This window comes from Eriocheir sinensis, chromosome 36 (genome assembly GCF_024679095.1).
Source record: "Eriocheir sinensis breed Jianghai 21 chromosome 36, ASM2467909v1, whole genome shotgun sequence".
NCBI lineage: Eukaryota > Metazoa > Arthropoda > Malacostraca > Decapoda > Varunidae > Eriocheir > Eriocheir sinensis.
In genome coordinates, this window is record NC_066544.1 from 15373673 (window position 1) to 15396053 (window position 22381).

The 22381-nt window shown below is 48.2% G+C and overlaps 1 protein-coding gene and 1 long non-coding RNA gene across 4 annotated transcripts; one reads left to right on the forward strand and one right to left on the reverse strand.

The window, feature by feature from the left end:
* Window positions 1–198: 198 nt before the first annotated feature.
* LOC127007903 (uncharacterized) lies at window positions 199–22150 on the reverse strand. 3 transcript variants are annotated; one of them, XM_050879373.1, is made up of 14 exons: window positions 21986–22150; window positions 18230–18389; window positions 12805–12849; window positions 11903–12090; window positions 11344–11464; window positions 9178–9434; window positions 8398–8511; window positions 7135–7295; window positions 6080–6285; window positions 4028–4144; window positions 3549–3669; window positions 2464–2680; window positions 1447–1619; window positions 200–1097 (listed from the first exon to the last, which is right to left on the reverse strand). In XM_050879373.1, the coding sequence occupies exons 1-14, from the start codon at window positions 22005–22007 to the stop codon at window positions 972–974; spliced, it is 2028 nt and encodes a 675-aa protein (XP_050735330.1). In that variant the 5' UTR covers window positions 22008–22150; the 3' UTR covers window positions 200–971. The 3 variants fall into 3 exon arrangements, with proteins under 3 accessions (XP_050735331.1, XP_050735330.1, XP_050735332.1); XM_050879375.1 differs by lacking the exon at window positions 21986–22150 and adding an exon at window positions 19840–20329 and having other exon boundaries at window positions 201–1097; XM_050879374.1 differs by lacking the exon at window positions 12805–12849 and having other exon boundaries at window positions 199–1097.
* LOC127007904 (uncharacterized) lies at window positions 12857–13584 on the forward strand. The gene is made up of 2 exons (XR_007760678.1): window positions 12857–13003; window positions 13046–13584. It is a non-coding gene; the product is annotated as an uncharacterized LOC127007904 (long non-coding RNA).
* Window positions 22151–22381: the final 231 nt, after the last annotated feature.

A 22381-nucleotide genomic window follows, 5' to 3' on the forward strand; every position in this document is an offset into this window, starting at 1 on the left:
CCTCCCGCCTTTCCTCCCCTCCTCCTTGTTATGATCCCCCCCCCCCCTCCCCACCTCTCCCCATTTCCTGCTTTTTTTTATTGTTTTTTTGTGTGTAGAAAATATAATATCTCTGAGTAAGAACGTATGTCCCTCTCCCCTCCTCCCCCCTCCCCCCTCCTTTCCTATCTCCTCTTCCCTCCTACCTCCCTCCCCCATCCTTTCCTGTCTACTCCTCCTTCCTTCCCTCCTCTATCCCCCTCCACCTATCTACACACACATATACACGTTTAACTATCTTCTTCCTTCTTTCCTTGCCTCTTCCCTCTTTCTTCTCTTTCCTTCCTTCTCCCCTTCCTTCACCATCTACTTCCTCTTTCTTCTTTCTCTTCTTATTCCCTTCTCCTTATGTTTCCTCTTCCTTATTCTTCCCTCCTTCTTCCCTTTCTATGCCTTCTACTTCCCCTTCCCTCTCCCCCATTCTCCTTCTTCTTCTGTTCTCTTTCTCTTTTACCTCCCATTTCTAACCCCTTCCTTTCCTCTTGTTCATCCTTTCCCCTTCATCCCTCTTCCCCTTTCCTGTCTAACCCATTCCCTTCACTTCCTTCCTTCCTCTTACCCCTTCACCCTTCTTCCCCTTTACACTCTAACCCCTTCCCTTTCTCTCTTATCCCTTAACCTACATCCCCTTCCCCTCCTTTCATTTCCTTCCTCCCCTACCTACATCCCCTTCCTCTATTCTCCCCTTCCTTCCCATCCCTTTCCCCTTCCTTCCCTTCCTTCCTTCCCTTCGGTCCCTTCCTTCCCTTCCCTATTCCTCTACACTTCCTTCCCCTTTCCCCTTCCCTTCAGAGGCCAAGGTCATGCAGTGGGTGAGACTCCGACTCCTCCTCTCTTCGACGGTGGCGGCGGCGGCGGCGGTGACGGAGAACCACTGCGTCATCCTGGGACTGAGGGGCCCTGCGGAGGCGTCCCTCAGCGTCCGGCAGGTCCTAGGTGTCCTGCGGCTCCGGGGGGGGCTCGCGGCAGTAGCAGAACTTCCTGAGGTGGTCCAGCACGCGCCGCTCAACACAGTAAGCCTGGTCCCGATACTTGTTGGTGCGGCTCACGTCATCCATCTGGGGGGAGGGGGGTGTTAGAGGGAGGGGGTTAGCGGGGAAGGGATGTTAGTGAGGAAGGGGGAGAGAAGGGGAGTTAGAGGAGGAAGAAAGGAGGAGGGGTGTTAGTGAGAAGGAGGGGAAGAAGGAAGGTGTTAAATGGGGATGAGAGGAGGGAGGAAGGGGAAGGAAGAACGAAGGATGAGGGGAGGGAGGAAGGGGAAGGAAGAACGAAGGATGAGGGGAGGGAGGAACATAAGAACATAGGAAAACTGCAAGAAAAAAAAGCTAAAGAATGAGGGCTACTGAGATAAAAAGAACACAGGGGAAAGGTACACACACACACACATACACACGTACGAACGCTTACCTTGACGGAGAAAGTGTCTAGCTTGATGGAGTAGGTGAGCGAGGCCTCGAAGCGTCCCAGGCCCGGCGAGGCGGTGAGCGTGACCTGGTACACCACCTCGCTCACCGCCGTGCCGTCCGTTAAGTCCGGCAAAAACCCGTCCACGTCCATGTTCTTCTTGAAGCGCAACAGACCTGAGGAGGGGAGGGTGGGCTAGAGAGGGGGTGAGGGACGTTCATACACATTTCACACACATACATACACACACAAACACAAACACATACACACACACACACACACACAGAGGCGCATTTTACCATCTTCTTTGTCCCTGCGTTTTCCTCTTCTCTCTTTCCTTTCCTTTCATTTCCTGAGACTAGATGGCGTTATAAGGAACATTCACACACATACATACACACACAAACACATACACACACAGAGACGCATTTTACCATCTTTGTCCCTGCGTTTTCCTCTTCTCTCTTTCCTTTCCTTTCATTTCCTGAGACTAGATGGCGTTACTAGGAACATTCACATACATTATATACAAACCCACACACACATATATGCTCAAACATCAAAATATCTCCTTTCTCCTTGTTTGTCTTTTTCTCTTTCCTCTTCACCTTTCCCATTTCCTCGCCCTGCACTTCCTTCACCATCTACTTCCTCTTTCTATTCCTTTCCTTGTTCTTCCCTTCCCCTTCCCTCTTCTTCTCTTCCCTTTCCTTCCTCTTCCTCTTTTATTCGTCCCTCCTATTCCACTTCTTCTTCCCCTCTTTCCCTCTCCTCCTAACATGCCTCCTACTTCCCCTTCCCTCTTCTTCTCTTCCCTTTCCTTCCTCTTCCCCTCTTTCCCTCTCCTCCTAACCAGAGACGCCACGGGGAGACAGACAGAAGGGCAAACAGTATGTCGAGACCCAGAAGACGAACAAACAGAGTACCCTCCTTGTTAGTGTTTGTCATATCAGATGTTTACGACTGTGGTGTTATGGTCATTCCTCTGTTCGTCTTCTGGGTCCGGACAAATACCCATACCTTCACTGGGGAGCATCTTGCCGGCCCAAAGGATCTGCACGAGGGAGAGCTGCTGACAGAGGGAGCGGTGCGGAGCCGTGTAGGTGTTGATATAGTGCAGCAGGGCATGGGCGGCGCGCTTCACCATGTCCTCCTCCACGTTGATCGGCTCCCAGCTCAGGCACGCACACCAGTGGGGTTCAACGTAGGCGTCCGCGCAAGTCCTGGCCGCGGGGACCTGAAGGGGAAAGCGTGTGGGTGAGGAGGGAAGGAGGTGTTAGGAGGGGGTTAGGATGGTGGGGAGGTGCTGTGTGATGGGAAAGGGGATCTCGATGGGTTTAAATGGGGGATGTGAGAAGGGGAGAGGGTGTATGTGGAGAGGATGGGAAGAGGTGTGGGTGTGTACCTGTTTAACTAATTACTTTTCTACCAAACTACCTGTCCCTCCTTCTACTTGTCCCTTTCTACCTCTCCCCCTCTATATATCTACCTAACCTAACCTAACCTAACCTAACCTACCTGTCCATTTCAACCTCTCCCTCTCTACTTCTCCCTCTCTATCTATTTACGTAGCCTAACCTAACCTAACCTAACCTAACCTACCTGTCCCTTTCTACTTCTCCCTCTCTATCTACCTAACCTAACCTAACCTAACCTAACCTACCTGTTCCTTTCTACCTCTCTCTCTCTACTTCTCCCTCTCTATATATTTACCTAACCTAACCTAACCTAACCTAATCTACTTATCTTTTTTTATTGCCGTTGTATGTTGTTGGTAAGGCCATCTTCTGCGGCCTGATGATCCCAAGGGTGGGCCCTTCCAGGGCCCATGGTCGGCCCAGCCCACCCAGCCGCAGGCGAGTGTTTATAGTGAGGCTATCGCTGCATTGCTGGCCTCCGGAACGAACCTGTTCTCTCGTTCTTGGACGGCTTCTACTAGAGTCCGGGTTGATGGGTGGTCAGGACAGCATGTGGGTAGTTTTTAAGCACTCGGTGACTGAAAAAACTGAGTGGTAGTAGCGGGGGGATTCGAACCGTCGTCGTCCACGCGCCCAGTGAATGAGCATTACGCTACCACCTACGCCACCGCCTCCCCCGGCACTCACCTGGCTGAAGAGAGAGATGCCCCTGGAGGTGACCTGGCCGAGCCGCGCCCCGGGGAAGTGTAGCACGTCCTGCATCGTCGGGTACACGTCGAAGGGCGTGGTGAGGCGGTGAATGTTCATCCTGCGAAGGGGAAGGAGATGAGAGGAGAAAATTACGTGAAGGAGTAGTAGAAGAAAGTGGGAAGGAAAGAAGACGGGAGGAAGAGGAGAGGGGAGGGGAGGAGTAAAGGAAGGGGGATAAGAAGAGAATGGGAGAAGGAGGAGGAGGAGGAGGAGGAGGAGGAAGAGGAGAATGAAGGCAATAAGTTGATGAAAAGAAAAAAAGACTCAAGCAAAAAATAAGAAAAGCAAGACAAGAAGATAACAAAAATAAAAAATAAAAATATATAAAAAGAGAATCGTATCATAATACAATATATGAGAAGGAGATTTAAAGAGAGACACAGAGAGACAGGGACAGAGAGCGCACAGCCACCCACCTCACGTTGTCGGCGGCGGAGGGGAAGGTCTCGGCGAAGGACGGGGGCAGCGCCAGGGCCAGGAAGGGCAGCCGCTCCTCCTGCTTACCCTGCTGCGTGCTCCTGATGCTGGAGAACCTGAGGACGCGCACAGGTGGGAAAATAGGTAAGTAGGAAATTAAATAGATAGATAGATAGAATTTTAACTTTATATTTTCCGTACCTTCCACTTACCAAACAAAACATCATCTACCTCCCACTTACCTAACAAAACATCATCTAACTCCCCTTTGTAACGGTCCGAATGTGAGTGAACAAGAATGTGAGTAAGTCGGTGAGTGACAGAGTGAGTAAGTGTGAGCGAGTGGGAGCGTGAATGAGTGAAAGAGTGAATGGGTGGCTGAGGAATGTAAGTGCGTAAAAGGTTATGAGAAGATAACACGGCGAGCGAATGAGCGAATATATGAACGAGAGTTACTGAAATCCCTCATCTCAAAGCCTCGAACCCCTCCAAGAAACCAATAACTAGTTAGTTAGGTAGGGTTTGATTGTAATGCCGAGAGGGAGTCACGTGAAGAAGGGGGAGGAGCTTAGCGAGGAGCAGAGGCGAGAAGGCGAGGGCGAGGAGACCCACGGGTCAGTGAGGAGACAAGCACCCCTACAACAAGACACAAGCTTGGAGGACGTGAGGGAGGAGACAAGCACCACTGCAGCAAGACGCAAGCTTGAGAGACGCGAGGAGACGGACACCCCAACAGCAAGGAAAGGCAGCGAGAAAACACAGAGAAGCGGGCTGGTCAGGGAGGTGTCCATCTCTCCACTCCGCCCCCGACCTACACACCACCCACGGCCTGCTGTGTGAGGCGGGCTAGTCAGGAGACGAGCAGCAGGAAGCCAAGAAAGGCAGCGAGAAAACACAGAGAAGCGGGCTGGTCGAGAGGTGTCCCTCTCTCCACTCAGCCCCCCCCGAAAAACCACCCACGGCCTGCGGTGTGAGACTGACTACAGGATGTGAACTTGTATGGCGGGGTAACCTGCCCCTCGACTGCCCTGGGGGCCGAAATACCACTGCCCAAGCTGCTCCCTACATCAAAGGACGCCCGCCTCTTCACACCACCCGAGCCGCTCAATCTCCACATCAAGCGGCGCCCGTCTGTCCATCGTGGACGTCCCCTGCCGAGCCCGACATTCACGCCAGCTCCTGCTTCTCCGCCTCCAGCAACTAGAGCTAAGCATTCTGTGTGTTCCCCAAATCTCCCTTGTGCCGGTAGCTAGCTAGATTAGAGGCCCACAGCCTGTCAGTCATTCTTTTTTTTTTTATTAGTAATCTGCTAATCTTTGCAAAAGGAAACCAAATACATATTTATATACAACCTTACAGTGAGTGTTATCATTTGGAGCCTGTTTTGCTGCTGATTTGAGATTACTGAACCATACACACATCCCCCCCCATAGTACATTATCACCATCCAGTTTCTTAATGCTGTCTCAAAAGTGGTTCCCCACCATCCAGTTTCTTAATGCTGTCTCAAAAGTGGTTCCCACGGAAATCCTCCCACCTTCCATAATTAATCACAAGTAACGCCCTTCTGGTCACAAACCTCTGAACGAGTGTTCACTTGTCCTGAGGCCTTAACATCATCTACCTTAATCCACTCTACTCTCCCTTACCTGCTCAAAGCTACCCTCGCTTACCTACCCAAACATCAACCTCCCCTTTATCTACCTAAATACACTCTACTCTCCCTTACCTTCTCAAAGCTGCCCTCACTTACCTACCCAAACACACACTAGCTCCTACCAACGTATCCTCCTTCCCTCTACCTACGCTTACCTATTCCTACGCTTACCTATTCCTACTTACCTACCCGAATAACCTCTCCCTATACTTACCCACGCTTAAACTACCTTCTACTAACCTAACCACCTTCCCTTTAGACCCCACTTACCTACTCACCTACTTACCCACTGAAACATCCACTATCTCCCACTAACCTATTCACCTTTCCTCTACCCCCCCTTACCTATCTACCCACGAACCATCCCCTTCCCTCTCCCCTCACCTGTTCTTACCTGTGGCCGTGGTCGCTCATCACCACCAGCACCGTGTTGTTGAGGTGGTGGTCGTCCCGGAGCCGCGTGAGGAAGGCGTGGAGGTCGTCGTCGGCGAGGGAGATGAGGTTGAAGTCGTCGTGGCTTAGCTCGGCGTGGAAGGCGAAGGCGAATTTGGGCCGCTCCTTGTGAACCGTCATGAACTGGTGCAGGTAGTCCAGCATCACCTGAGGAGTTAATTAAGATATACACCTGTGCTTATGAGGGGAAGGGGGGAGGAAGGGAGAGGGATTGATAAGAAGAGATAGAAAAATACTTGGGTCGCTCTTTCTATACCGTCATGAAGTGGTCCAGGTAGTCGAGCATCACCTGAGACGTTAATTAAGATATACACCTGTCCTTTACCTGTCCCTCTCTACCTACATCTCTACTTGTCCCTCTTTACCTTCCTTTCTTTACCTCTCCCTCTATACCTGCCCCTTTCTACCTTCCCTTCTTTACCTGTCCCTCTCTACCTAGCTACCTACCTCTTTACCTTCCCTTCTTTACCTCTCCCTCTCTACCTGCCCCCTTGTATCTTCCCTTCTTTCCCTCTCTACCTGTCCTTCTCTACTTTTCCTTCTCTACCTGTTTCACTCTCCCTCTCTGCCTACTTACCTAACCTAACTTGACCTAACCTCTATATGCGTGGGGGGAAACAGGGCAGGTGGGAAGGAGAGAGATAAATAAGAGATAGACAAGAGATAAGGGGAGATAAAAATACAGCTTGTATAACATCACCTGAGCAGTTCATTAAGTTATACACCTGTGCTTTGTCTCTCCCTCCCCCTCCCCCTCTCTATCCCCCCTCTCTCCTCTTTTTCTCTTTCCCTCTCTTTCCCTTTCCCTCTCCTCCCTTCTCTCTCCCCTCTTTCTCTCTACCCCCTCTCTCTCTACCTTCTCTTCCTCCCCCATTCACCCCCCTCCCTCGCTCCCCCTCCCTCCTTTGCCTTTTCCAAGCTCTTCATCTCCCCCTCTCCCACCCATCCCATTTTCTCTCCCCCCCTCTCTCCTTCCCCCCTCCCTTCCCCCTCTACCTTATGTCTTGGCGTGTTCCTGAGGCAGAGTTTGGGGTGGTTCTTGTACTCGGGGTAGGTCTTGACGTAGAAGGGCCGCATGTAGTGGTGTGTGGGCGGGGAATCGAACCCCCGGAGCCTGTACTGGAAGGTGCCGATGTGTGGGGCGTCTTCCGCGAACACTGTAAAAAGGGGATTGGCTGGTTAGGGGGGTGGGGAGGAAGGGGGAGGGGAGGGAAAAGGGGGGGAGTAATAGGTATGTAAGGTGGAGAGGAGAGAGGGGGAGGGAGAGAAGGAGGGAGAGGGATAGCTGATTGGAGGGACAGAGGGGTAGGAAGGAGGGGTGGAGGAAGAGGGAAATGGTGAGGGAGGAAAAGAAGAGGACTTTAAATGTAATGAGTTGGAGAGAGTGGGAGAGAGAGGAAGGGAGAGGGGAGGGAGAAGGGTAGCTTATTGAAGGGGTAAAGGAGTAGGAAAGAGGGGAAAGGTGGGTGGAAGATTAGGAAAAGAAGAGGGGGAGTGACATGGAAGAAAGGTGGGTAGGAGGGGCGAGTAGAAATGAAATGGGAAGGCGGAGAGGGAAGTGAATGGGTAGAAGGTGAACAGGTAAAAAATGTCAGGTAAAAAGATACAGGAGGCAGAAGGATAAGTGGGTAGTTCTTGATAGGTAGATACGAGGGAAGATAAGAAGATATGGAGGTAGGGAGGTAGTTGAAGAGAGGTGGTAAGGTAGGTAGATAAGAGGGATGATAAGAAGGGGAAGAAGGAAGGAAGGAAAGTAGATAGGTTGGTAGGGAAGTATGGAGTTGAATGGAGTAGAGGACCTGGAAACAGTGCTCAGAAGGGAAAGACTCCTATGGTTTGGACATGTGAAGAGAGCAGGGGAGGCTACATTGCTAGGAGTTTTGGAGAAATGAGAGGTAAAAGGAAGGAGACCAGTTGGTAGACCTGGGAAAACGTGGAGAAAGTGTATACAGGAAGACTTGGCATTGATGGGATTGGATGAGCATTGGGCAGAAGAGTAGAATGGAGGAGAGACAAAGCGTCCAACCGCCCAGGAAGAGTGAAAACGGACGTTAAACGAAATGATGATGATGGAGGTATGGAGTTGAATAGGAAGATGAGTAGGAAGGTTGGTAGATAAAAAAATAAAAAGGTAAGGAGGACGGAAAGGAGATAAGATATATAGTTAGGGATCACTAACCTCTCCATTATAATAAGCTAAGGATAAACACAGCACCCCCCCCCACACACACACACACTCACACCCACGCACGCACTCACAGGTGACGTAGCCGTTCTTTTTGAAGTCGTCCCACACGAAGGGAAACACATTGACAAACTGGGCGCGGTTCCCCATCCTGCGCCGCGTCTCAGGTAACTCCAACTCCGTCTTACCTGGAGATAGATAGATAGATAGAAGGGGGGGTAGGGGAGAGTTTCACGGATTAGCAAAGACCTACAGACCACATTACGTACCTACACAAGAGCTTTATATTATGAGATGAATTCTGTCCTTAATTAATGTAAAGGGAATCATTATAACTCTCCTCTCTCTCACACTCTCTCCCAATTCTCCTTTTCCTTTTTTATCTTCCTTTCTCTTCACTTTCCTCCTACCATATCCTCTCTCTCCCCACTTCTCCTTCAGTTCTTCTCCCCTCCCACCCTCCTCTTACCTTCCTCTTTCCCCCTTTCCTCCCCAATATCTCCTTCTCAACCCCCAACATTCCCTCCCTCTCCTCTCCTCTCTCTCTCTCTCTCTCTCTCTCTCTCTCTCTCTCTCTCTCTCTCTCTCTCTCTCTCTCTCTCTCTCTCTCTCTCTCTCTCTCTCTCTCTCTCTTCCCTTTTCTCCTTGTTTTTCCACACCCTCTTTCAGTACATTATCTTTTTCTTCTTTCCTTCTTCATATCCGCAAATTCTCCCTACCTCTCCTTCTCTTCCCAATCTCCTCTCACCTTCCTTTCTTTTTTTTCATCCCTTTTCCTTCACTATCTAGCAGTATTACTTCCCCTATCATCCTCCTCCTCGTCCTTCTCCTCCTCCTTTCCCTCTCTTCCTCACCCGTCAGTATAGGGATGAGCTGTTGAGGCGTTCCGTCCCCCACAATGTTGTAGCCCTGCATAACGTGGGCCCCGAGCGTCTTGGTCAGGAAGTCGTAGGAGCGAGGTAGCGTGCGGATAAAGGTGTTGCGTGAGAGGGAGTCAAAGCCGATCATGATGTAGTTGAGGTGAAGCGCGTCCTGAGGTAGTTTGTCCCAGCCCGTGTTGTCCTTCACCTCCTCTGCCGCCTCACGGATCCCCGCTATCGTGTTCTCCCAGCTGATGAGATAGAAGAGACAGGGATGTGAGGTTAGTATCTATACCCCTATATTCTCAGACGCTTTCGACCCCCACATTATCTATTTCCAAAGGCCAAAAAAAGGATCAGTCTGGTTGTCGTGAGTGCTTATTTAGGTTCACGGTACAGAAGAAGGGTCAGACTACCACCATGGTCATTAAACTACCACTGAAGTGGAAAGAGTGGATCACTGAAGGAAGAAAGGAAGGGAAAAATGGACAGAAGGAAAGAAATGGAGAAGGAAGAAGAAAATAAGGGAAGGAAAGAAGAGATGAGGAAAGAAAGGAAGGAAAAAAATGGAATAATGAGGGAAGAGGGAAAAGAAAGGAAGGAAGAAATGACGGAAGGAAAGAAGAAATATCGAAAGAAAGAAAGGAAGGAAGGAAAGAAAAAATAGAGGAATAAGGGAAGAAGGGAAAAAGGGAAGGAAGAAATGAGGGAAAAAAAAGAGAAAGCAATAGGGAAGGAAAGAAGAAATATCGAAAGAAAGAAAGGAAGGGAGGAAGAAAGAATGAAGGAATGAAGGAAGAAATGAGAGAAGGAAAGAAGGCAGAAAGCATTGAAGGAAAAAGAAAAATGTCGAAAGATAGAAAGGAAGGAGGAAGAAAAATAGAGGAAGAAAGGAAGGAAGGAAGGAAGGAAGAAGGGAAGGAAGAAAAACGGAAGAATGAGGGAGGGAAGGAAGGAAGGAACGAACGAACGAACGACCGATGTAAATTTCCACTAATTATACGTCAGGTCTCACACCAACACACACTCTCCGGACATGCAGGTAGCTGATCACCTGGCTAATGAGGGGCTGTGCAGGCATGGTGACGGAGGTAAATACAGATGTGGAGTTCGTAGGAAAGCTAAACCGACTAGAAAAAGTGACACCTGCATAAGACTGCCTGAGGTCCATAGGTGAGAATTTAACCTAAGCTTGTCTATCTATAAAGGGAGCATACACCTATAGCTATACGCGTGGCCTCAGAGCGCATTTTCGTCACATAAGCCCTTGAGTCTGATGTGATGAAAATAAAAAGGAGAGGAAATGGAGATACAAAAACAAAGAAGGAAGTTAAGAAAGCAAATAATGAAGAAAGGAAGGAAGGAAGAAGGAAGGGAAAACTAGAGAAGGAGGAAAGAGGAGAACAAAAGAGGACTAGAAGAGATGATGAAGGTAGAGAAGAAGGAAGTGAAATGAAAGGAAAACTAGAAGAGAAAAGAGGAGGGTGAGAAGGTCTACAGGAAGAAGGTGAAGAAATGGGATAAATAAGAAGGGAAGGGGAAAGAAAAGAAGGAGTAAAGAGGAAGAGGACAGTAGGATCAGAGGAGACGGTGAAGGTAGAAGAGAAGAATGGAAGGAAGGAAGGAGGAAGAAAGAAGAAGGGAAAGGGTAGGAAAACAAGAGAAGGAAAGAGGAGGACAGAAGGGGAAAGGAATACAGAAACAGTAATGAAAAGAAGAAAGGAAGAACGATGAAAAAGGAGGAAAGGAAAGAAGGAAAGAAAGAAGGAAGGAGCGGGAAAGGAAAGCAAGAAGAGGAAAGAGGAGAGAGGAGGACACAGAACAGACAAATACAAAAACGGAAAAAATATAGGAGAAAGGAAGAAGGATGAAGGAGGGAAGGAAGGAGCAGGAAAGGAAACAAGAAGAGGAGAAAAGAGGAGGACACAGAACAGACAAATACAAAAACGGCAAAGATAAAGAAGGAGAAAGGAAGAACGATGAAGAAGGGAAGGAAAGAAGGAAAGAAAAAAGGAAGGAGGGAAGGAAAGCAAGAAAAGGATAAAAGAAGATGACACAGAACAGACGAATACAGAAACGGTAAAGATAAAGAAGGAGAAAAAAGAAAAAAGATGAAAAAGGAGGGAAAGCAAAAAAAGAAGAGGGGTCCATCTCACTCACGTCTTGCCATCCTGGGCGGTGCAGGAGACGCTGTAGAAGTCGGTGTTGGTGAAGGTGAAGGTATCGTGCGTGGTGGTGGTGAACCCGCGCTTTACGTGGTCGTCCCCGTCCCTCAGCACCTCTGGAACGACCACGTGTACGACCAGGTGAGGGGAGATCGTTAGGTGGTTAGTTAGTTAGATATTTAGTCATAGATGGAGTGTTTTCATTTCTTTCTTTCTTTCTTTCTTTCTTTCTTTCCTCATTTATTTATTTATTTTGTTAGTTAGTCAATTTGTTTGTTTCTTAGAGTTAATAGTAGTAGTAGTAGTAGTAGTAGTAGTAGTAGTAGTAGTGGTAGTAGTAGTAGTAGTAGAAACAAAACCAATTTCACCGACAACAACAACAAGAAAAACAAAAGAAAGAAAGAAAGAAGAAAAAAGAAAAAGAAAAAAAGAAACAAAGAAAAAGAAAGAAAAAAACCCACCAACACCATCAACACCACTACCACCACCATTAACAACACCACCACCACCACCAACAACAACAACACAACAACAACACCATCACCACTACCCACCCGTGAAGGCGCACTCTATGTCCCCGTGCTTGGCCTTCGCGTCCTCAGTGATGGCGGCCACCGAGCCCCTAACCGCCACCCACTCCGGCTCCTCCCCGCACACCAAAGGGTCCATCTGGTGGAAGAACTTAAAGATCTCCGGGTTGGTCACTTCAAGGTCGGGGTGCTGGCAGGCGAGGTGCGTCGGGCTGGGTGGGAGAGACAGAGGAAGGGTTAGAATGCGTGGGAGTGATATGGTATAGCTATGGTAGGGAAATGGTATGGATACGGTAGGGAAATGGTAGGGGAAGTGGACATGGTAGGGGAAATAGATATGGATATGGTATGGAAATGGTAAGATGTGGTAGGATGTGGTTTGGATATGGTAGGGAGTGGTAGGATATGGTAGGGAAATGGTTTGGATATGGTAGGGAATGGTAGGATATGGTAGGAAAATGGTATAGATATGGTAGGAAAGAAGGAAGATTTAATTTTGTACCTTTCCCTTCTTTCCCTTTCTCTGTCATTCTTTTTTCCCTCCTTCCCTTATTTCTTCCTTCCTTCCTTCCTTCCTTCCCCTTCCTTCCTTCATTCATTCACTCCTTCCTTCCCTTCCTCTGTCGTTCTTTCCTTCCCTCCTTCCCTTATCCATTCCTTCCTTCCTTTCCCTCCTTCCTTCATTCATTCACTCCTTCATTTCTTTCTTCTCTACTTCCATCATTCCTTCACAACTCCTCCATATTTACACCCTCCCACCCACACTCATGGCTCTACCCACAATCCACTCCCCTTCCCACCCTCACTCATTCAAGCCCTTAGCCACACTCACCCACGCCCTCACACCACACCCATTGCGCTACCCACACCCCCTCCCCACATCTCCCCACCCACACCCTTCCCCCCTCCCCCTTCCCCTTGACTACCTCTTGATGGAAGCTGATTTTAAGATGTTCCGTTCCATATTCCATCTAGGACCAGCAGATGAACGCGTCAGCAGGTACACGGGGGTCAGCAGGCAGGTGGTAGTTCAGGTGTACAGGTATCAGGCAGGTAGGTCAGGTCAGCAGGCAGGTTGTACAGGTCATCAGGCAGGTTGTACAGGTCATCAGGCAGGTAGGTCAGGTCAGCAGGCAGTTTGTACAGGGCATCAGGCAGTTCGTACAGGTCACCAGGCAGGTAGGTCAGGTCAGCAGGTAGGGTGTACAGTTGATCAGGCAGGTTGTACAGGTAAGCAAGTAGGCGATACATTGATAGAACGTACACTTATCTACCTGTGTTTACTTACATGCATATAAGAGTGCTGTTACGTGCATTTGCTATAGACACAATGATATTCACATGCACGGCTACTTTATCTTACTGTTTTCTTTTCCGTTTATACTCTGTCTTACACGGGTTAAGTTTTTTTTCTTCTTCAAGTCATGCGTGCGAAGTGACGATGAACCGTGAAGGAGTATAACAATAAAACGGATTATAATTTCAAGACGGAGATTATATTCAACTTGATGCGTATGAAAAAAAGGAAACACACACACACACACACACACACACACACACACACACACACACACACACACACACGCGCGAATGGTAAGTTGAATGAACAGGATGTGGAACCGAGCCATGGCGATACAAGCCTGACTCAAATCCTACAATCACACACACACACACACACACACACACACACACACACACACACAAAAGGCATTACATTCTCTAAAGCTTGTTAAATAAAATAAGTAAAAAAAAAAAAGAGAAGTAGAATAACACGAAAAACGAAAGGACACAGTAACATGCATGAGTCTAGTTCGAAAGGGGCGTAAGATATGACAAGGGAGCGTAAAAAAATGGCAAAGGGCGTAAGGACATGGCAAGGGGGCGTAAGGACATGGCAAGAGGGCGTAAGGACATGGCAAGGGGGCGTAAGGACATGGCAAGGGGGCGAAAGGACATGGCAAGGGGGCGTAAGGACATGGCAAGGGGGCGTAAGGAAATGGCAAGAGGGCGTAAGGACATGGCAAGGGGGCGTGAGGACATGGCAAGGGGGCGTAAGGACATGGCAAGGGGGCGTAAGGACATGGCAAGGGGGCGTAAGGATATGGCAAGGGAGCGTAAGAATATGGCAAGGGGGCGTAAGGATATGGCAAGGGAGCGTAAGAATATGGCAAGGGGGGCGTAAGGACATAGATACATTTAAGAACAAGAAATATATGTAACCATTCACCCCACCTTGCCCACCCCAAACCGATAGCCAGAGAGAGGGAAAGAGAATGAACCAAGATAAAGAAAGGAAAAAGGAAAGATGGAAGGGAAAAAGAGAGGGAAAGGAAGGAGCTCAATGATATCAGACTGGCCGAGGAGGAAGGTGAAGGGGTCGCATGCATGGATAGCGACTCCACGTATCGCCTAACCCACATATAGTCTTTTAAGGTGGAACGCTGCCCCCACAATCACGTCTAACGCTTAAAAGACTCGCCCGCCTACCTCGCCACCTATGCACCACCTAAGCGTCCCGCGGTGGCCAGTGTCCCGCGAGATATAAGAGCAAGGGCCATCGCAGAGGGTCCCTTTAATACATACAATAATGAAGAGGTCTGAGCATACCGCCTCTGATTCCTCATGTAAATAATTGAAACCGATGTGAAGAACGCGAGAAATAAGAGCAGGATGGTCATTCCAGAGGGTCCCATTAAGACACAGTATAAGGGAAAGTTTTCAGCATATGGCCTGACTCCTGACGCTGTATTTGGAACGTTGGTGATTAAAATTGATGTGAAGAACACGAGAAATAAGAGCAAGATGGTCATTCAAGAGGGTCCCTTTAAGACACACTATAAGGGAGAGTTTTAAGCATACAGCCCCAGCAGGTGGAGGGACGAACCACTAAGAACCCTTGTCGGAGCAGGATGGAGCACGTTAGCATCAGACAGAGAACAGGGAAACGTTAGGAAAGGGTTTTGTACTACAGTGGACTTAAAACAGCTGATGATGGTGACGCTCTAGCGCGGCAGAAAGCTCCTATAGAGGGTTGAATCCTGTCCTGATGTAGTAGTTTGGACATTCGTAAGCTGTGTGTGTGTGTGGAGAGAGAGAGAGAGAGAGAGAGAGAGAGAGAGAGAGAGAGAGAGAGAGAGAGAGAGAGAGAGAGAGAGAATGTGAGTTGCTCTATCCCGTTAAGACATTGGTGGGTCATACTCATGTACTTACTTCCCTTTACATCGATAAAAAGCAACACTAGGAACATTTCTATCGAGTATTGTTGTCCCTGCGACCTCAAGTTGATTCTAAGCTCACGGATCTGTAATGTGTTTTTCTTCCTCTCCGCCAAACAGGACGCAGACGTGTCATGGCAGTGTAAACAGTCTTCCCACCTGCTACATCACTATCAACACTACACCGGAAAAATGCCTCCTCGCGTTGCCCTTATCGTGGGTTACTGATAAAGATGTTTTGTGTGTGTGTGTACCGTAATCCTCCTCCTCCTCCTCCTCCTCCTCCTCCTCCTCCTACTACTACTACTACTACTACTACTACCACTACTACTACTACTTTTCTTTTTCCTCCTCCTCCTTTTCCGCGCCGTATAAATGCAAAAAAAATTAACAGAGGAAGAAGAAGAAAAAGAAGAACAAGAAGAAGAACAAGAACAAGAAGAACAACAATAACAACAACAACAACAACAACAACAACTACTACTACAACAACAACAACAAGATCATGTAACAAATAACACAGACAGAAGCGGCGTGACTCAAACACATAAGAGAGAGAGAGAGTAGCTAGGTTGCGTGACTCCCCTTTAATTGCACAGAGAGGTAAGAGAGAGACGGTGGCGTGACTCAACCAGGCAACAGACACTTCAACAGAGAGGTCGAGGCAGCTTAACACAGACGAGGGACAGAAATAGCCAACAGAGAGACAGCAACAGACACACACAGAGATCGAGATAGCGTAACACAGAGGAATAACAGACATGGCTACAGCACAGAAACGGCGTAACGGAGGCAGCAACAGGCGCTTAAACAGAGATCGATGTAGCCTAACACAGACAAAGGGACACAGATAGCTAGCAGAAACGGCGTAACGGAGACAGCAACAGGCGCTTAAACAGATCGAGGTAGCGTAACACAGAGGAATAACAGACATAGCTGACAGAGACGGCGTGACAGTGACAGCAACAGACGCTTAAACAGAGATCGAAGCAGCTTAACACAGACAAAGGGACACAGATAGCTAACAGAAACGGCGTAACGGAGACAGCAACAGACACTTCATACAGCCTGTGCCTAAGAAGGGTGACCGTTCCAACCCCTCAAACTACCGCCCTAAAGCTTTACTTTCCTGTCTATCTAAAGCTTTTGAATCAATCCTTAACCGGAAGATTCAAAAGCACCTTTCCACTTCTAAACTTCTATCTGATCGCCAGTAAGGGTTCCGTAAAGCTACGGTTACACAAGTCACTGTTACCCCTGGGCTGGACGATTTTGCCTGGGCTGGAAGCCAGCCTGGAAGTAAGCCTGGTTTACAACGCAAGTGGTCACGCAGAAGCCTGCCCAGTCCAGCCGACTGCGCTCTTCCGAGAAGCCCAGATGTACACAAAGCACGACAACTATGGATATGGGAAGCGAGGAGGACTGCGCCAATATTGCTGAGGCCCTCCAAGAGGCTATATATAGCCTCTTATGGCCATGAAATTGATTTTTCTAGGGATGCCATGGTGACTTCGTTGGCGTTGGCTTGACGAAGGCCTTTTTTCTTTTTTTTTTACGTCTTGGCCTATTGCGCCGGCAGGCTTCTTCCCGGTGTATCCTGATGGTCGGTCCAAGGCTTCTTCCCGGTGGGGCCTGATGGTCGGCCCAGCCCGTTCTGGCGCAGGTGAGTGTTTATAGTGGCGCCATCTTGCATTGGCTCATGCTGCCCTCCCGGAGATCATCTTTAATTCTAGAATCTAGAGTCCGGGTTGATAGGTGGTCTTCTGGACAGCATGTGGGTAGTTTTAAGCCACTCGGCGGCGGCTGAAAAATCCCAGCTTGGTGGCACCGGTCGGGGATTGAACTCGCGTCCTCCTGAACGCGGGGCCGTTTCGCTATCTGTTCAGCCACCGCCTCCCTGTGCTTGCTTACATCTGGTTTCCAAGTCAAGCGAGTGTGAAGGTGCTATGTTTTATTAATGTGTGTGCCGTTAGTGACCATTAATTATACAGGAAAACTAATAATTTAATCAATGGCCTTGTTTCCATAACAAACTGTCCTGTCCGCTCATACGCCGACGATTCTACTCTGCATTATTCAACTTCTTTCAATAGAAGACCATCACAACAGGTAATACATGACTCCAGACAGGAGGCTGCAGAACGCTTAACCTCAGACCTTGCTAACATTTCCGATTGGGGTAGAAGGAACCTTGTGTCCTTCAATGCCTCAATAACTCAATTTCTCCACCTATCAACTCGACACAATCTTCCAAACACCTATCCCCTATTCTTCGACAACACTCAGCTGTCACCCTCTTCAACATTAAATATCCTCGGTCTATCCTTAACTCAAAATCTGAACTGGAAACCACATCTCCTCTCTCACTAAATCAGCTTCCTCGAGGTTGGGCGTTCTGTATCGTCTCCGCCAGTTCTCCCCCGCACAGTTGCTATCCATATACAGGGGCCTTGTCCGCCCTCGTATGGAGTATGCACCTCACGTATGGGGGGGGCTCCACTCACATTGCTCTTCTGGACAGAGTGGTCTAAGGTTCTTCGTCTCATCAGCTCTCCTCCTCCTACTGATAGTCTTCTACCTCTTAAATTCCGTCGCGATGTTGCCTCTCTATCTTCTGTCGATATTTTCACGCTGACTGCTCTTCTGAACTTGCTAACTGGATGCCTCCCCCTCCTCCTGCGTCCTCGCCTCACACGATTTTCTGATCAAGCTTTCCCTATACTGTCCAAACCCCTTATGCAAGAGTTAACCAGCATCTTCACTGTTTCATCCCTCACGCTGGTAAACTCTAGAACGATCTTCCCTCATCTGTATTTCCTCCTGCCGACGACTTGAACTCTTTCAAGAAGAGGGTATCAGGACGCCTCTCCTCCCGAAATTGATTTCTCTTTTTTGGCCACTGTACTCTATTTAGGAACAGTAAGTAGCGGGCTTTTTTTTCATTATTGTTTTTGTTTTTTTTACGCCCTTGCACTGTCTCCTCTGCTGTTAAAAAAAAAAAACTAACAGATCGAGATAGCGTAATACAGAGGAGTGACACAGACAGGTAACACTAACTACTAACACACTACTACTTACAAACACTACTTACACTAACCACTAACACCTACTACTTCACATACGTCGCGGGCCTCACCTTAGGATCACCCTGTCGCTCGTCTCGGCCAGGGAGATGGAGACGAGATGATACACGCCCAGGGACGCCACCAGCAGCAGCACCCCCGCCGTCAGCCTCCGCCCCTTCACCCTCATCAGCACCATCGCCCTCTTCAGGATGCCACACACCCACCTCGACTCTGGAAGGTTGAACACTTGTCAGTTTTTAGGGGATGTGTAGCGATGCTTTCTTTCTTTGTCGCCTCATTTTAACTTCGCGCGCTTCCTCTGTTCTCATATACAATTAAGTAGCGGGCTTTTTTTTCTAATATTGTTTTCTTTTTTTTCTTACGTCCTTGAACTGTCTCCTTTGCTGTCAAAAAAAAAAAAAAAACTCCACGCCTTCATGCCTTCGTTAGAACAACACACACACACTCAAAAACGGATCAAAATTCTTATCCTGGTTAGTTTTAGGGCTGTGTAGCGATGTTTTCTTTCCTTGTCGTCTCATTTTAACTTCGCGCGCTTCCTCTGTTCTCATATATAAACTCCACTCCTTCATGCCTTCGTTAGGACAACACGCACAATCGAAAACGGATCTAAATTCTACTCCTTGTTAGTTTTGGGGTTTTGTAGCAATGTTTTCTTTCTTTGTCGCCTTATTTTATCTACGCGCGCTTCCTCTGTTATCATATACAATCTCCACTCCTTCTTGGCTTCGTTGCAGTACACACTCACAAAGGAACTGTTTAGACTCCGATGATTGTCAGTTTAAGTGATTTCTGGGTTTGTTTCTCTTCCCTGTCGCCTTTTTTTACCTCTGACTGCCTCATTTTCCTCACTATAAGCTCCAAGTCTTCGTCAGGGTAACACACACTAAAACGGATCTTCAAACTATTATGATTGTCAGTTTTAGGGATTTCTGGGTTCGTTTCTTTTCCCTGTAGCCTCCTTTTGATTTTTAGACGCCTCAGTTTCCCCACCATAAGCTCCAAGTCTTCGTCAGGGCAACACACACTCCAAAACGATTATTTAGACTCTTATAATTGTCACGTTAACTTTTCCCTAGGACACTCAATTTTCTCTCTCTCCTCTACCCTTGAGCTTCTTTTTCTTCCCATATCCACAAAGTAAACAGCTCTTCGTCTTTGTGGTAGGCTATTACTGGCATTTCAGACTCAACACGTTAACCTTTCCCTAGTTCCTTTTCTCGATCTCCTCAATCCCTTAGTTTTTTTGTTTTTTTTACTTGCACACATCTTAAACGTAAAAAGCTCTTAGTCTTTGTGGTAGGCTATTACTGGCATTTCAGATTCAACACGTTAACCTTTCCCTAAGTTCATTTTCTCGATCTCCTCAATCCCTTATTATTTTTTTTTTTTTTACTTGCACACATATCAAAAGTAAAAAGCTCTTAGTCTTTGTAACATATCAACTACAACACATTGACATTTCCATAGGTCACTCAATTATCTCGATCTCCTCTAGTCTACCCCCGAGTTCCTTTTTTTTCACTTGCACACAAATCAAAAGTAACAAGCTCAACGTCTTCATGGCATATCAAAATCAACACACAAACTCAACACTATAACACATTCCTCAAGAGACAATCCATCTCCATTCTCCTTCACACGAGAGGCACCAACGAACCTTTCTTTTCACGCTCTTCGCTGGAACACACGAGGACGAGACCACCTTTCCCGCCTCGTCTTCCTCACGCCACTGGGAGCATCTCTCTGAACGTCCAATGATATGATGGCCCTTGTTAATCTACCCCACGCATCCACTATCGGTTTATCCTCACACCCTTCACTGGAGCACACGACGCACGCCTTTCCCGCCTCCTCTCTCTCACGCCACTGGGAGCATCTCTATCTCTGCCTGGTGATATGGCCCTTTAGTCTGGTCCACGTATCCACTATCAGCTTATCTCCACCAGCAGGAAGGTCGGAAGGTTCTAGTGGTGTGAGGGCCGCGTAGATAGGGAACAGGAAGCTGGAGGGAGAGGGCCAGGGCGGGGAGGCATCCGAGAGTGTCTGTGTGAGCCTGGGAGAGCAACACCGCCGCCACTCGAATCACGGGGAGCAGGAGGAGCGGCGTCACCCCCGTCCCTCGCTGATCAATAAGACTGGCGACGGGACGGGACGGCAGGCACCTCGGCGGCCCCCTCTGTGGCACGCCGCGCGGATGCTGCAGCCCCGAGCGAACGAAGGATTTTACATATGCTGGTTTTGGCTAGGGTCTGATCTCACTCCCTCACTCCAATGGCGGGTTAAAAGTGTCCCTTCAGAAACGCGTGCGAGAGTTCTTTGTCTGTGCGTGCGTTAATTGAGTTAATTTAGAGCAAGGCAAGGTCGATAAGTTTAATAATTAAGTGACCGTGCCCCTGGCTGACCTCCGCGCACTTCCGCGATCATCCAACGAGGGATCTATTTCACGATGAGAGAGCTGAAACACATGCTCAGCCCTGCCATTAGAGGTCATCAATACAAGCATACATACTTACATTTAGACAAGTTCATAAACTCGACCGTGAGATATTCAGTGATCACGACCAGCTGAAACAGAGAGGAGGGGGGGGGGGGGACTGACTAACTATTTGACCCTAAGCTCATCAAACACATACGACACACACATAATATTCCTCTCGGTAACATTAATCCTGCACATCACTGAGACTGCCACACTGTACTGTTCATCGCTTGTCCTGCTTATTAACCCCCGAAGTGCTGAGTGGTCACCGTCCTCAAATTACAAAACGATGACCACGTATTGTAGGCTACTATATAAAAAAAAATAGCCTCTCGCGATCATAGGCACTCACTCTTTCACCGCCACACATCTCATTTCCCAACCGCCGTGTCTCTGTGATGCGTGCTAGGCTATCCAACAGTTTCGAGCAGAGGCTACCAGATGACGAGGCAAACAGCTTTTCTATTGTTAGGTTTGCAAGTGGGTTATCGAGGTAATACTAAAGAGTTTGAAGACTGGTATAGAGCAATGAGGATATTCTAATGGCGATTGAGGATAAGAAGGTTAAGGGAAGATTAGTATGCTAGAATTTTTTTTTTTTTATACAACAAAGGAGACAGCTCAAGGGCACCAAAAAAGGAAACAATAATAAAAAATAAAAAAAGCCCGCTACTCGCTGCTCGTAAAAAGAATCCAAAGAGGTAGCCGAAAGAGAGGTCAATTTCGGGAGGAGAGGTGTCCTGATACCCTCCTCTAAAGCAATGAGGATAGTATATTAAGGACGATTTAGGTAAGAAATGGGCTTTGGTTGGACGCATCACTTGTAGAATTGATCACAGGCGGACAACGAAACCAGCGGAGTGACAACCCAGGAATTATATGGGTAAAAGCCGACGGTGAATCAAGTGATGAAACTGTAGTTGGAAAGTTTCGTTTAGTCGGCGCAACATCTGTGGTCATATGCCGGAGAGAGACAGAAGGGAAAGGAATTATAGGAGAAGGGAACAGACCCCAGGAGACGGGACACAACCCCCGATTAATACCTGGTACCCATTCACTGCTGGGTGGACAGGGGCGTTGGGTATCGGAAAAGCCGCCTAAATTTTTCCACTCCGCCCGGGAATCAAACCCGGGCTCTCTGGGTTGTAAGCCGAGTGTGCTAACCACTGCACCACGAAGCCCCCGATGAAACTGTAACTTTTTTGCAGACGTGGGATGGAGTCCACTAACATCACCGGCGGAAAACGTTGGGAAAGGCCTTTGTACTGCCCTAAGAGTAATAATGAGTGATAGCGATGATGGTGATTCTAGAGTACCTATTTACCTGAGGACTCGCTGCTATCCATCTCGTACGCTTTCACCCGATGCCAAAGAGAGTCAGAAGCAGACTAGAGCGAGTATGCCAGGCACGCGCGGGGTTCAAACCATTAGCCACAGCCTTCCTCACACAAATCACAGGTAGCGTTCACAGGTGTTCCGGGCCAAGCTTCGGGATGAATGACGGACGGCCCAGGTCAACGTTGCCAGATTGTCGTACTCAGCTTGTTATATTCGCCTATTTCAGACCAAAAACCGTCGCGCCCATAAAACCAACGATACCCATTTCTAGTTATTGCTAAAAATGTTAATTATAGAAGGGTTTTTTATGATCGGTATGCGTTACAAATAGGAAAATCCAGTGTGGTGAGTACGATAACGTGGCATCCCAGGACCAAGTGCT

Excerpts from the sequence above, each read along its gene's own strand:
- LOC127007903 (XM_050879373.1), bottom strand. The coding sequence starts at position 22,007 with ATGGATAGCAGCGAGTCCTCAG. Across the intron at positions 12,850-18,229 it reads AGCGACAGGGTGATCCTAAG|ATGGAATATGGAACGGAACA; the intron begins GTGAGGCCCGCG and ends TGCTGGTCCTAG. Across the intron at positions 1,098-1,446 it reads TAGACACTTTCTCCGTCAAG|ATGGATGACGTGAGCCGCAC; the intron begins GTAAGCGTTCGT and ends CCCTCCCCCCAG.